Source organism: Neopsephotus bourkii, unplaced genomic scaffold (assembly GCF_033783945.1).
Source record: "Neopsephotus bourkii isolate Nb327-2 ecotype Australia unplaced genomic scaffold, CSIRO-AGI_Nbou_v1 NB_1655, whole genome shotgun sequence".
In the NCBI taxonomy this organism is placed as follows: Eukaryota; Metazoa; Chordata; class Aves; order Psittaciformes; family Psittacidae; genus Neopsephotus; species Neopsephotus bourkii.
The window spans coordinates 5,860,905-5,876,525 of record NW_026902129.1 but is presented as its reverse complement, the minus strand read 5'-3'; the positions used below and the strand labels follow the sequence as shown (position 1 = coordinate 5,876,525).

General features: G+C 43.4%; 1 protein-coding gene across 1 annotated transcript in view; it reads right to left on the bottom strand.

The window, feature by feature from the left end:
• Window positions 1-4,751: 4,751 nt before the first annotated feature.
• Window positions 4,752-15,621, bottom strand: part of RAMP3 (receptor activity modifying protein 3) — a 47,182-nt gene continuing 36,312 nt past the window's right edge. Inside the window, exon 4 of the mRNA XM_061374851.1 lies at window positions 4,752-6,122. Within this exon, the coding sequence (XP_061230835.1) occupies window positions 5,867-6,122 (256 nt within the window). The 3' untranslated portion in view covers window positions 4,752-5,866. The remainder of the gene's footprint in view (window positions 6,123-15,621) is intronic.

Here is a 15,621-nt window from a genome sequence, read left to right as displayed (position 1 = left end):
ATCAGCAACCACAGTTTCTCCCTCCAGTGAAGTATCCCCATGAGCCAGAAGAGCCTATAGTCAACAAAGAGAATGTTGCTTCTATTTTTGCCTGGGAGCTGGGTGGTCCAGTGAGTTAGTGCATTGGCCTTTCTCCTCTGAACACTTTGATTTTAATAATAGCTTTCAGCATAATAGAATGTGACACATTCATCCTACTTGTGTTACAAAACCTCTGTACCATATTTAATACATTGGGGAAATTCAGAAACAAAGGAAAAACATCAGTCTGGAACTATTTTTGCCATAATATTTTGCCATATAATTTTACCAATATAATCAGAATTTAAGTGAATATTTACATTGACCATATGATTTTTGAAACCCTACTTGCTACAGCTGCTGTAAAACTTCCATCAAGTTTTACATAAGCTAGCAATTTTGTCAACATTTACTCTTGATAGGTGACTGTTTCTTTTTACTTATCCACATATACATCTTTGTAGCCTGTCTAGAAGCTAAGATAAAAGGGGATAGACAATATTTTCCATCTGCTAACATCCTCTTAATACCAGCACTATTTTAAAAGAACCTTAAATGTTGCTTGGTATATTTCTGAGGGCCAAAAAGGCTGTAGTCTGCGTTGGGAGTGGGGAAATGCAGTGGTGAAGCTAATGTTTAACTGACATACGTTTAAAGCTCTTGAGCTAAAATGAAGGTTAACCTCTGTAAAGGAGGGTGTTAAGATGACCACACACTGAGGTCCAAAAGGAAAGCTCTTGGTCTTTGAATTCTCCAGACTCCAAAGTATCTCCATCTTTGGACTCAAAGGCATTTGAACTGAAGAGAAAGTGCATTGGAAGATAGGAAGGATCAGATCCTTCTGTGTACTTCTTTGACTGTTCATAAAAAGAGAATGTAAAATGACTGCCAAAGAACACACTTCTCAATGTCTTATCATGCTTCTCCCAGAACATTCCCATCGTAATGATTGGAGTGATATTAATCTGCACACTTAGCATCCAGAGGAGAACTTCAGAAAGCCCCTTGTGTTCCCAGCCAGAGAGCTGGTCACCCTTGTTACTGTTCTGAGAGCAAAGGAGTCCAACTCTCATCTCTTGGAGATGAGAGAACATTGGAAGACAATTAATGTTTTCATAGCACTCTATAAATACCATACACTTAGACAATGCAAAGCACAGTCTGAACCTGTGCAGGTATTCCACCTCTAATCCAGTGAAATCAAAACTTGCACATTTGAGAGCTTAAAGTGAGATACCCACAGTAAAGGTAACTTGATTTTCAAATACAGAGCAACTGCAATTCTTAAGCAATGTTTGCTTCAGCTGAAACAAACCCCAAGATGAGCAATGTGCAGTTAACTTCCTGCACTTAAACCAAACCTATTCAACCCTATTTCATAATTACTTCAGATTATATCAGATACATACAGCGTTCAGACCCCGTGAGCGGTCACCACAGTTGAAGTAGTAAGATTATGCTTATTGATTTGACTTTCTCACACTCCTTTCAGGCAAAGAGAGTCTATGTAGTAGATTTACGAGAGTAGTTTGCAGCAAGTATTAGAACTTTAGTTATTAGAAAGCTGCTTTGAAATTCGGACTGCAAGTTCTGCTGCTCTGCTAAAGGAAGTACCCTAAACCTGGTATTTTTGCTAGCAACATCAAAGTGTTGAAAGACAGGGAAAAAAGTGGAATCTGCAGATATTCTGCTAACATGATTGCCAAATACTGCTGTTTCTCCAAAAGTTTTAAAATATGGTTTTAATGTCCAGATTAATTCCTAAAAAAAGGTAAAGTTTGCTGGCAGAGATTTCACTTGAAAATAATCCGGGACAAGAGAGCTGGGATTCACTCATGCTGGCAGGAAAATTCATTGCAGCCACCTCATAAATAGTATGCTGTAAGCAAATATCTCTCCTTAGAGACTGAAGCTCGTGGGAATCCATCCATTCAAAGTCTCATCAAAGATCCACAGGTCTCTAAGATGCTGATCCAATAAAATGTCTATGAACTGTGACCTCAGTTAGCAACAGTTATCCTTAGAAAATGCTCTCTTTGTCAAAACCCAGCAAACCCGAGTCTTCCCAAGGGAGGCTTTCAAGCCTGCAGGCTGACTCCAGGTAGCCCCAAGCTGACCTAAGTACTCCTGTTAGAGTGTCCTGTTAGGACTAGTAAGATTGCATAGAATCACAGAGTGGTTTGGGTTGGAAAGGACCTTAAGCTCATCCAGTTCCAATCCCCTGCCATGGGCAGGGACACCTCACACTAGACCGTGTTGCACAAGGCTCTGTCCAACCTGGCCTTGAACACTGCCAGGGATGGGGCAGCCACAGCTTCTCTGGGCACCCTGTGCCAGCGCCTCAGCACCCTCACAGGGAAGAACTTCCTCCTTATATCTAACCTGAACTTCCCCTGTTTCAGTTTGACCCCATCACCCCTTGTCCTATCGCTACAGGCCCTGATGAAGAGTCCCTCTCCAGCATCCTTCAGATAACTGGAAGCTGCTCTGAGGTCTCCACACAGCTGCGCTTCCTTCTGCCACAACTTGTCTCCAAGATCTTCATCTAGAGATGTCCCAAAAGACTATCTAGCAAAGAGGACATGGAGCAAGTCCAGAGGAGGCCATGAGGATGCTCAGGGACTGGAACACCTCCCATATGAAGACAGGCTAAGAACATTGGGGCTGTTCAGCCTGGAGAAGAGACAGAGAGTGCATGTAAGATTTCCTTACTATTCCTTACCAGTCATAGAATCATCAAATAGGGTTGGAAAGGACCTTAAGATCATCCAGTTTCAACACCCTCTGCCATGGGCAGGGACACCCAGTGCTCCAAGAGGCATCTTGGAAAGAAATCCTGAATTATTTTGTGTAGTTGACTGTTTCTTGTTCTCAACCATCTTTTTCCTTGCACTTCCATAGCTCTTTTCCTCCTCCAGCCTTCATCCTTGATACATTTCTTGAAAGCGATGGCAGCCCTCTCAGCCTTTGCCTTGCTCCCGGTAGTTGTTGTCTTCTTCTGGCAAGGGCTTGCTGAAGCTGTAGGACACTTCCCCACTTGTCCCTGAATGCAGAAAACCCTGCAACTTGGAGCATATAAGCAGTGTCAGACAGCTGCACAGCCAGTCTGTCACTTCTCTTCTGCCTGAGCATTTCTTGGGATCAAACACTGTTCTCATTCTCGGAAGGATTTTAAACCAGTTATTTCCTTTCAGGCTGAATCTCTGCCTGTTTTCCTCTGAGACTCTGCTGTAACATAGAATCAATTCACAATTAGAAAACAAGCCAGATTCTTGGTCTGAAATGCAATTTCCTTGGCAATGGAAACAGGCTTTGGGGGAAAGGTAGCAGACTCCATGCATTAGAAAGTAATCACTAACTCTCACTTACATATAGTACAAGTTAGGTCAAAGGATCCAATAGTTACCACTGTGGTTCTCTATCAGTGGTCACAGCTGTTAAGAACTGGACACGGCAGCTGCTTTTTTCCTTGAAACACTATAAATGATATAGATTTCACTGCTGAGGCTGCATTAAATTCAACTTCTGTACCCTTCTATCAAGTATATAAAAACCACAGAGGAAAATCACACTGTGGATGGGGAAGACACACAAATACAAAGCACATATAGAGCAGCAGAATCCTTCCCCCTCCCCACAGCACATTCATTCTTTGAATGTTACATTTCCTAGACTTGTTCATCGTAGATTTTACTCTCACATAAAATAGAATCCATTTAAACAAGGCATTTGTTTAAAGACTACATACACATCCAGTAGCATGATGCCATCAGGGTGACAGCTTCTTCTCCAGTCTGTTGTATATTGAATGAAGGGGGGTGTAACTCTCAGGTGAGCTGTTGATCAGCTGAACTCAGTTGCAGATGAACTAGAACTGGCCAAGACTTTGGACCACACATGGCAATCACATTAAATGAACAAGGGTTTGAAAAAGTCTACAAGTATTTGCTCTGTGAAGTTTTGAGACTCACTTTGAAGCTTGGTGAAATTTAAAGTAAAATGAGGATTACAGTGAAACTTCATGCATTGTTTGGGGTTTGGCCCCAAAAACCACAAAACCAAACGCTGTTCTGGATCAGATGGAGGGGTTGGGGTTTGTACCCATCACTAGTTTTGGTAATGCAGAAAATCATAGTTCGGTAGAAAACTAAAGCAGAATCCTCAGTGCGTATGTCAGTCTTCTTTTACAAAGGGGAGTTTTCTCCCAGCATCTAGAGAATGAAAAAGGATCTTTGGAAAAACACACAGGAAACACCTTTAGAAAATGAATCATTCGAACATGAGGGTAATGAAAAAGCAAGCCAGTGCCTTCAACCCTTGTGAAAGGATGTGAAAACAAACCAGTACAGCTGCAGGGGTTCTTTATCTGTCTACATATAAGCAATTCCAGTAATGGGGGCACTTCTGCTTTGATTCCAGCCCGGAAATGCTTCTCACACACACAGACCTAAGTCGCAAACACAGGGCCAGAATCTTAAAGGAGAAAATCTAACTAGCAGAGATACAGACTCACAGAATGGTTTGTGTTGGAAAGGACCTTAAGATCATCCAGTTCCAACCCCCCTGCCATGGGGGGGATAAAACACCATTCAAACTGTATTTCACTTGTGTGTATGGAAAAATGAAGAGTCACTTGTAACAGATACTGCTCAAAACATAACAGAAAAGCATTTGACTGAAAGGCATTTTGTGAAATGACAGAAAAGAGGTTTACAACACAAACATGGAACTTGGTTTATTTTGGGCATATAATCTTTATTTCAACTGTTACACAGGAATAGCTTTATAGCGTAAGAATTCTGAGTAGAAGTTTTTCTCTTTCCTCCTCTGTCTGTTCCTGTTTGATGTTCATGCTTTAGCTCCCCACTCTTCACGGGATGAAGAATGATTTATGTACAAAATTACACTCCAAAAGGCACCTCAAGCAACATGATGCCTTTACATTGATTTGTAGGATCTCTCTTGCACAGAGTGAAGTGAGAGCAGGGAATATACAGTGAACACAAGTCATCAAGAATAATCACTATAAAAGAGGAAAAACAGAGTCTGGCATAGGAAAGTTTCTTCATTATTCCTTAGTATATTTATAATCAGCTGATTTTCCGTTTTTCAGCTCTGTAAAAGAAGACTTCTTGTAGATCTTCCCAGATCTCGTTTGTAAGCCATACAATTCCAAGTAGCCATGCTTAAAGGCATTTTATGACTTGTTGTGAAAGTGGCATGATAACTTCCCCATGCTCATAGTCACTGGACACATAAATTGTTCCTTTGCCAGAACAATACTTCCAGTTCTTGATAATGATGGTTTTGACTGGCTTCCAGGAAAAGCTGCCACTTGGTTACATCCATGTTCACTTCCTTTGCCAGTGATCTGTCCGAGCCACAGGGTTCACAGATGAAAACCTCCAGTGTCCTACACAAGAACTCCAGAGATGCCATCTTCCCCGCTGTCAGGGTTACACCACATGTACAGACACTTACATACAGTTCTGCAAAACTTAGTTTACCAACCAGCTTTACCCATGTAAAGTAACTTTATCCCTTTTGCAGTTAAGGGGTCCGTTTGTCTGGGGACTCTCCTGTTTCTGGGAGCTGCCTGAGAATTCCATGATGATGAAGCCTGATGGAAGTAGAGAACTTTGCACCAGCAACACCAGTATCCAAGCTCAGAAGCAGTGACTTTGGGCAGCAGCAGCAGGCAGCTCTTAGTTCACAGGAGCGTTGTCTCAATCTCAGCATCTCACAGGTTCCATTTCAGCAGATCTGAAATCCTTCTGTCGAGTTTCTCTTTCCTTCTTAGTGGTTTTGGAAGGAGATGGAGAAAAATAAAGCCCAGGGGAAGAACTTACACCAGGATATCACTTCTCTTGCTGCACCATACCACCAGTGTTATCATGGCACACGTCAACATGACTGGGATCAAGATGAGGGTTACAAGGATTTCATCCGGTGGATCTTCCCAATGAACCTTCTCTGACGTGCAGTTTGAAAAGAACTGTTTATGAATTCCAGTGATGAAGCCCTCTGCGAGAGGGTTTGGCCAAAAGCAACTCGCATTGTTGGCTTCACGTTCTGTGCACTGGGTAAAGTTGTCATAATACCTGGGAGAAGAAGGAAATGAAGGAAAAGGTGTCACTAGAGTGCATATGCGTATTACACTTAGCTAAAGCTACATAAGGTGCCATATAGAATCTGTGAGGGTGGGTCAGCCATGGAGATACTCTGCTGAAGGACCTGTACTGGAAGCTGTGAGCACCAAATAGGTACCAACCAGTGAGGCAGAAGAATTCACTCACTGGGAGATTTCATGTGAAACCGTGAGGCCCGCAATGAACAGTGGTAAAAACCCTGTCTTCTGGGTGCTGCTACTACAGCCAGGACCTCCCAATGCCACTTCAGTAGAATTAGAACCCTCACTAAAGGCATCTACAGGATCTTTACAAAACACACACAAATGTGCTAAGAACAGAATGTTCTGAGCAAAATATGGGTAATTCATGGCTCGTCTGTCATTGGGCATGACACTGTGGTGAAAATAATGATGTGGCACTGGAACTGAGCAACGACATGCGTTAGTGTGTAACAGTTTCAGTTCTGTTGTACCCTCAGGCAGTAGAAGGATAATGATAAGATAAACATGCAGAAATCAGCTTTTGACAACCTTCATCTCTTTCCCAATTCCAGCAAATGCCAGGCAGGGGGGGAAATAATTCCTAATTACACGTTAACAATCCTAGAATCCCAGACTGGTTTGGGTTGGAAAGGACCTTAAAGCTCACCCAGTTCCAACCCGCTGCCATGGGCAGGGACACCTTCCACTAGACCAAGTTTCTGCTTCTGTCAGTTCAAAGCCATTCCCCATGTCCTGTCCCTACAGGCCCTTGTCCCAAGCCCCTCTCCAGGTTTCCTGCAGCCCCTTTAGGCACTGGAGCTGCTCTAAGGTCTCTCCTTCAGGATCCTTCTCTTCTCCAGGCTGACCCAGCCCAGCTCTCTCAGCCTGGCTCCAGAGCAGAGCTGCTCCAGCCCTCGCAGCATCTCCAGGGCCTCCTCTGGACTCTCCAACAGCTCCACGTCCCTCTTGTGCTGCTGCCCCAGAGCTGGATCAGGGCCGCAGGGGGTTCTCCCCAGAGCACAGCAGAGGGGCAGAATCCCCTCCTTCAACCTGCTGCTCACGCTCCTTTGTTGAGAGCCACTTGTAAAGCCTAACACCCGATCTGAACACCCCATGGGCTGAAGTTAACCTGTCCAGGGTAACTTTATTTATGAGAATTGGCTACCCCTCAGGAAAAAAAAAAGGAAACAATAAGGCTAAATGAATAATTGGATGGGTTTTATGGTGTTATCATAAGGCAAAGAAATTCAGGAAGCAAATGATAGACGCAGGAGGAGTTCGGAAGCTAAGAAGACAAGGAGTGTCTGCTCAGTACAGGAATAGGACACGGAATAAGGAAACTGAATTATTGTCTCTTGCGTTTTTAAACATTTATTTCAGTTCTGCATGACTCAATCAGCTCACTTCAAAGGGAAATTAAAAATAGAAAGGAGAGGGCAAGAAACCATATGACACCTGATGGGATAGCATCCTGCCCATTGATGTGAAGGCCCTACCCTCCCTCACAGTGCATGTAAATATGGTAACTCCTGACAAATGGCTTCTTCTGACATTAAGTACCAAAATGAGACTAATGCTGACTCAATCCTTTGTTGTGAAGTAGTGCAGGAGTGGCATTCAGTGTCTGGGTCAGGACTGAGGTCCCCTGTCTATTGCCTGTCAAGGAAGACGTCTGCCTGCCCAGAGCTTGGGCTGATGCCACTTTAGTCATAAGCAGATACATTGAACAGCCTGGTGAGTCCACACCCAGATGCTCTGACACACAGATGTCTATATGCACAATGTATGTATATTGTAAGGAAAACAACTAGAAAGGAAGCTTTTGTGACAACAGCAGCAGCTGCAGGGGAACAACAGGAAATAAGCTAAAAATAAACCACAAATACAAGCTGTTATTTCAGTAGTGTCATTCTGCCATGTGACCCACTAGCATCCATTCTTTATGTCCTTGGACCAAATTAGAAGCTGAAGATGTCTAGCTGAAGATGGGAAAGCCAGTCCCAGAGGAATCATACATCCAAAGGCAAGATATCATACATCCAAAGGCAAGCCTACAAGGCTCAACAGACTGCAATGCAGAGAAGGTGCACACCGTGGCCCAGGCAGCTCAGTGCTCTGCCTAGCACAGACACCAGGCAGGTGCTGTGCTAGAGAGCTCCAGCTCCCCACCGCCACAGCCACCTCATGGTCATGCAGAGTAACAAAACCAACAATAAATCCTGATGACCTGAGCAGACTTCATAGTAAAACACCCTAAACTGGAAGTTTTATTTATAGAAACCTTTCCTCTTCTTTTGTTTTCTCCCTGGGTATAAAATCCTATAGAAAGCTCAGTGATCTGCAGGAATTCTGTGGATTTTCTGTGGTATAAACAAGAGTTTTTCCCCCTGATTTTGCACATCAAGTACAGCATAGCTAGAAAAACTATCTGGTTAAATGTTGCCAAAAGGCCAGATAAAAAGCATTAGGGAGTTACATTGTATTTGAAAGAGCAAATCCCTAAGAGCCAAAATAGAATAAAAATGCTATCTTAATAGTTTGCATTCCTCACAACCTTCCCTTAATACCCTCTTCGTTACCTGCACCGTAACTGGGGGTTTCCCACAATTCTGAGAATGCAGATAAGGAAAAACCTCAGCTATTTGAGCATGCCACATCTGCCAGTAAAGCTCAGTTCACTTCAATATGTATGTAATTCAGTAATGGCCAGTTCATGCCCTGCAGCAGAAAGCTCAGGTGAAAACCAGTCCTCTGCATGGTACCAACAGCTGCCTCGGGAGGGAGGAACTGAATCCTCATTACATGGTGTTTTGTACTCGGTCAGTTTGTTAGCAAGTTGTTGGGCTTTTGTAAGAGGGAGGTGTGGGTTAATAGAGCTTTCAGTCCAATTGGATTCTCCTGCTCTTAATTCTCTTATGCCTTATGCAATTCTATTCATTCCAATGGGAAAGGCTAGAGTAGGAAATCTATTCATTCTGTATAATAAAACAACTACCACGAAGATGCCCTGACCTCTGACTGGAGGTACTGCAACATCAATGCATAAAAATGACACACTTTGGGAAAGGAAAGAATGAGAAATGACGTTTTCCACTTATATCCAGAACGAGTAATTGGAAAGCAGGACAGCAGCACAAGCTTCTTCACCATAATGAGGTGTGGGAAGGTTATTATGCTCTGTCCTGAGTCACATTTTCATCTCTTTGGGGCTAGCTCCAAGTTAGTTAATACTCAGCAAAGGCACATTCACTGGGAGCCAGGTAACAAGCTTTGTGATCAGTGGGCTGAAAAATTAATGTATTTCTCTTGAGTTTCAACTCGGTTTGATAGGCCAGTACCAAAAAACAAGAGCTAAGCATAGTCTGAGCACCAGAATTCATCTAAAGCTGTGCTTTCCCCTCATATGCTCAGGGGAATCATTGTAAGTTTTATTGAGGAACCAGCTACTGGGGCATAAGGCAGAAGATGACAAATCCTTAATTCCTCTTTGGAGCAATGTCCGAGCTGCAGCACATTTGTCATGAAAGACAATATTAAATATTCTGGAACAAAACTTCATTTTGAGAGCACAAACACTTTTTCTGCTGTACTTTTATGTTTCCACTAGAACAGAAAATAACAATCGTGTGGCTGGTTTTCTGTAAAACCTGAGGGGAAATTTAGTTTGGGAGTTATTTTACCCATAACCAAACGTATTTATATATGTTTATCTATAAGCAAGAACCTGGACAATAGGCAGTTATTATCAGTGCACACATTTGCCTTAATGGGACAGTGCTTCCTGGAGTGCCCACTCACACTATTTAATGAGCCAGATGGATGTGTTACAGCTCACCCATCTTAGGGTACCCAGCTGCCCACCACTCAGGGCACTGACTGGTCTAAGTGACTCTTCATCTCATCCAGTTTCCCACATTCCCAGGAAGGAATGTGGTAAGTTCTTGCTCTTTCTTCTTCAACATCTGTACAGAAAAACTGCAGGGATGACTGGTTTATAAAGAAAAAATACAGCTCCCTCCTCCAGACTCGCAAGAGACCAAGGAAAGAAATGGATTGTTTCATGATGAGCTTCAACAAACCAGCACTTCTAAAGAAAAATGTGCTTTTGAAACCCTCCAAACAATTCTCCAGCAGCAGAGTGCCATAGATCATGGGACTGAGGACAAACTGTTGAAGGCATTTGCTGGCTGCAGACAGCAGACCCACCAGCAGTTCCCATAGGAGAATTTGCCACCTCTGCAGCACTCATGGCTAGAGACGCCCTACACACACAGAGTCAGGGATGTTTTGCCATTACTTAGTGAGATGGGTGAGGAATTCAAAACCAAAACAATCACTCTCCTGTTTTACACAAATAGGATTAGTGACAGAATTATGGAAGGGTTCGGTGGGGTACATACATCAGGAGCTCTTTTTTGTTATTTTGAGTCATACCAAGTATTCAGAAAATACAGGGGAAAATCTCTCTAGTGCAGATGAGTCTTGATATAAATCAGGTAACAGATCCCCCAGAGACACTCCTACTCCTCAACAGGCCTGGAAAGGAATCTAGAGGCACTGCTCAGGATAGCACAAGTTATGTGGTGCATTTTAATAAAGAGACTTTAAACCTCTTCTCCCTCATACAGCCCCCAGATGCTTCAACCAAGAGATTTCTTTATACACAGTTATATCTTTATTAGAGTTCAAAGTGAATCATCCTCCTTGTAGCCTCCACCCAGTCTGGAATGAGAAATGCTGAAAGAATACTTATAAATATCTTCTGATGAGATGTGTTGCAGCATTTCTGGACAGGGGCAGGAAGTACCAAACAACCTCACAAAACAAAGCAAAAAGCCTGTTCTTGTGTGATATGCAGCCAGATTTGGTAGAATTTAAGGGTGTAACAATCTGGATGAAGTTTAGATAAGGATCCAAACCTTAAGATTACTATCTCCTGAGGTTTCAGCATCACGATGAAAGCAAAGCTTTAGTTCTATAATCAGCTATGAGCCTACAGATACGGTGCAATATTTCTCAGTGTTTTCCATTCAACATCTCTCCAGACAGATCCATGGCTGTATCTCAGCACTGCTTTGAGAGGAGCATTCTCACAGACACACTTCTGCCTCCCTGTGCAGATCACGTCTGCTGTTGTGCATCTGCAGCACAGAATCCAGCTAGAAGAAAATAGTGCTTTACAAAACATAAGGAAGGAAATGGGGGGAAAGGGGACACAAGAAAACCCTTGCTGGTTTAATGTCAACATTGTAAAGTGTAGTTTACTCTCGTGTCACTAAATAATGGGCATTGTGAGAGATTTACTCACTTGGGTTGAGAATAATAAATACATTCTGGTGTCCTTTGACATAATTACTGATCTGCACCCTTGGCTTCACATCAACAGTGTCTGGGAAATGCAAGATGGCTGAATAACCCTCACTGAAAACCCCCAAATGCACAACTACTACTAAATTGTTGTTCATTTCCTAGAGAGGCCAGGTTGGACAGGGCTTGGAGCAACCTGCTCTGGTGGAAGGTGTCCCTGCCCATGGCAGGGGTTGGAACTGGATGAGCTTTAAGGCCCCTTCCAACCCAAATCAGTCTGGGATTCTATGAAAATGTAAATATAAAGAGCAACTGTAGACGTAAGCAGTAGTTTATAGACCTATTATCCATCTCCAGTGAGCAATAGAAACTATACATTAAGCAAATCTAGAACAAGGAGGGAAACAGCCTGACAGCAGGTATAAAGATCAAAAGTTTAGTAGCACTGGAATCTTACCAAGCCAGAAGCTTCTGCTGTCAAGTGTGCTTTGCCTTCTACCACTCCTGAGCTGTGTGTTAATGATTACTTAGTTGTAAACTCAGCCTAATTTAGGGATACACCAGTTCAGAGGGGAAGTATTCTCTGAAGCCATCACTACACCATGTCTACAGGAGACAGTCCTGTAACTCCCTTGAATTAGATAAAAATCAAGAGAGCAAGTGAAGGCAAATCCTAATCCCACAAACACTTAAGCATATGCATCCAACTTCCTATATGCACTGCATCTCCTAAGTAGCATCACCATCAGTGAGGATGTGTGGAAAAAGATGTCGTTCATCTTCATCAGTGAAGAGTCTGCACTGGTCTCAGATGCTTTCTGCCACCTCATGAATTCCCAGCTCTCCAGCCCAGAGAGAAACAGGGAACGGACTGTGGAGAGCACAGGAAAATGCAGGATGCAAGAGCAGCACATGGAACTGGCATCCTGCAATCTAAACAATGAAATGCTCTGCAAATGTCTGGCTTGCAAAGGGTCAGTCATGTGCTGTATCTTCCAGATAAGAGTTTTGCTCCTTAGAGATGAGGACAACATTGCAGTGTCACTCTGCCCTATGCAGTGATCTGGCTCAGATACAGCATTATATACTATGCTATTCCATGAACAGTGAATTATGGCATAACATATTAGTTGATGATGAAGTCATCATGGACAAAGAATAAAATGAAGAAGGCTGAACTACTCCAAAGAAATCCTTGAGCTAGCTTTCAGAGAAGAAATAGGTGCTGTTTTAGTGGTGAATATGGATTCTCCACAAAGGTGCCAAGCTGAGGCACATCCCCTCACCAGTTTGACACAACAGGTACCAAGCTGCTGTGTTAATTAATACACCATCAGAAACTCTGCATTTCTGGCTTTAAAATGTACATTTCTTTATTGCAAGAGCAGGGCCATCTGTGGCTCACTGCTGTTAAATCACCACTGCTCAGTTTCTAAAGTTGACTGGAATTACAGCTTTGATGCTAGAGCACCTGATAGAGACCACAGGTACCACCACAGCTCATTTCTGCTTAAGCTCCTGGGGCACAGCAGTGCTGCCAGTTAACAAGTGCCTTGGTAAGTTGACATCCTTAGGCTTGCAGCAGCAACCCTGCTGTCTCAGTTCAGAATGAGCTTAACGTATAACAGTGCAAACAGGACTGAGGACACTGAGGATTCAGGACTATTTTAGGAAGTCTGATGCCTGCTCTCTGCACTGGTCCAACACCAGCAGCTATTGTAGTAACACTGACATTTGATGGGAAACAGAACAGCCGGGGGGAAAGAAGGGCCATTTGTTACTCACTGAAAGCTGAAAGAAGGCAGAGTCATTTTTAAAACAGGCTTTAGTGCTGTGAGCTGAAAATGACACCTCCTAATCCTGAATGATACCTAAACCTTGAGAAGGCACAAAATGCTGTTTGGAAGGAGTATGAGACTGTATGTGGAGGAAAAAGCATTAATTAAAGATGCACCTCGTTACTATATTGTACCTTCCATTTAGAAATCTATGCTATTACAGCTAATAAAGATAACAGTCATTCCAATGTGTTTTCTCACTTTTTATTCTGTCTTGTGTGAAGGGTTGTTTGGGCTGTATTTGCTTCTTTAATACATTGTGCTGAATTTTACAAGCTCAAGTGTGCAGTGTGGGCCTGGAGGGACACGAGCCCTTACGAGATCTACCCCAACTGTTTAGAGACAGGTCTTTAAAACCAGTCAAGTCCCTGAAAACAGTCACTAACAGTCCTTGAAATCATGTGTGTTATTCCGCAGCCAGTACAATACAGAACACTGGACACACATGAATTCCCTGGGAGGTATATGTAAATCCTTTCTTTTTCCCCTGCTTTAGGGGACAAGTAAAGTCTCTGTACCTGAATTTCAGCTACAATCATCCCCAAAGTGTTTGGGAATCCAGGTCATATAACCACAAAGCAAGGGTGGTTCAACTTGCACAGATGACAAGGTTTCTACACTGTGCTGTATTCCTCCTCCTCCAGCACCACGATATGTACACTCTTTACAGTCTGGTTCCTGTACAGCACAGCACTGAGCACCACTGAGCTGCCACCCCAATCTGTGTGTGCTCATCAGTGAGACATCTCTGTACCTTGGGTGACCCGCTGTAAAATGAAGCTAAAGTAGCATTGTCCAACCTCACAAAAATACTGTGTAATAAAAGACAGTAAGGTCTCTAGTGACTACTGTAATAGGGACCGTATGTGTCACATACGTACAGTTCAGATGGCCAAAACCTTCCCAAGTATGTAACAACAACCCCTGTATTATTTCTCTGGAGCCCCCAGCACAAGAGGGACGTTGGACCTGCTCAGCCAAGTCCAGAGGAGGCCCTGGAGATGCTGCAAGGGCTAGAGCAGCTCTGCTCTGGAGCCAGGCTGAGAGAGCTGGGCTGGGTCAGCCTGGAGAAGGCTCTTGAAGGGGAGACCTTAGAACAGCTCCAGTGCCTAAAGGGGCTACAGGAAACCTGGAGAGAGGAGCTTTGGACAAGGGCCTGTAGGGACAGGCCAAGGGTAATGGCTTTGATGTGCCAGAGAGACTGAGGTGAGCTCTTAGGCGGAAGTTCTTCCCTGTGAGGGTGCTGAGGCACAGGGTACCCAGAGAAGCTGTGGCTGCCCCATCCCTGGCAGTGCTCAAGGCCAGGCTGGACAGGGCTTGGAGCAACCTGGTCTGGTGGAAGGTGTCCCTGATTGTGGCAGGGGTTGGAACTGGATGAGCTTTAAGGTCCTTTCCTGCCCAAGTTCAAGTCCATGATTCTGTGATCTGATTGATTGCCTTAGAAGCATTAAAATGAAGCCCTTAGAAGTATTAAAATTTTAATACTTAGAAGTATTAAAATGTTTCTGCCTCTAATTCTAAGTCCTGTTTGCTGTGCTGCTCAAACTGTAGCAAGCAGTTTGCTTTTTAACAAAGCAAAGGAAGTCATCTCTTTACAGTTTCTGCTATAAAAGAGACAGACAAATGTGGTGAACTTTCTGTATTAGTTCCCATCCGTACTCAAAAACTGAACCATGTAAATACCCATGCAGTGACAGTGGGAGAGCAGATACCACTGAAAATGAATAAACACATAAACCCAGCATGGATAACTGGCTTTGTTTTGGTTTCAAAGTCAGAGGCCAGTTATGAAATAACTGCTCTAAATAAAGCTAAAATAAAACAACTGATTTCTGAATGAGGGATGGTAACAGAAAACAGGTGTGCCACACTGCTATTTCAGACACTGACTTCTATGCTCAAACCTCTTAGTGGTTTGTATTTTTTACTAATGGATACGGGCAAAAAGATACTGCAAATGATGCCTGTGTGTCATCTCATACCTTCATCCATTCATTTGCAAAGGAAGCAGACACCCACATTGTTTTCTGGATGACAAACATCACACAAGGAATCACAGTTTGCCCACCGCAGAGTAGTTCATGGCAGAACTGGGGACAGAGCGCGGGTCTTCTGGGCTCAGGACCAGGCTCTGTGCACAATCAACACTGCATACGAGAACTCTTGATTCTTACCCTGCAACTGGGGTGCTGAAAAGAACCCTCTCCTTGTGAGATCTCCGCTGTCTGAACTATAAACACACACACAAAGCATGACTACATATGGCTTAATGCCATAGGAAACCAGGCTGGGAAGTGTTACAGAGAAAGTGGAGCTCCAGAGGAGCTCAGTCTTTGGGGATTG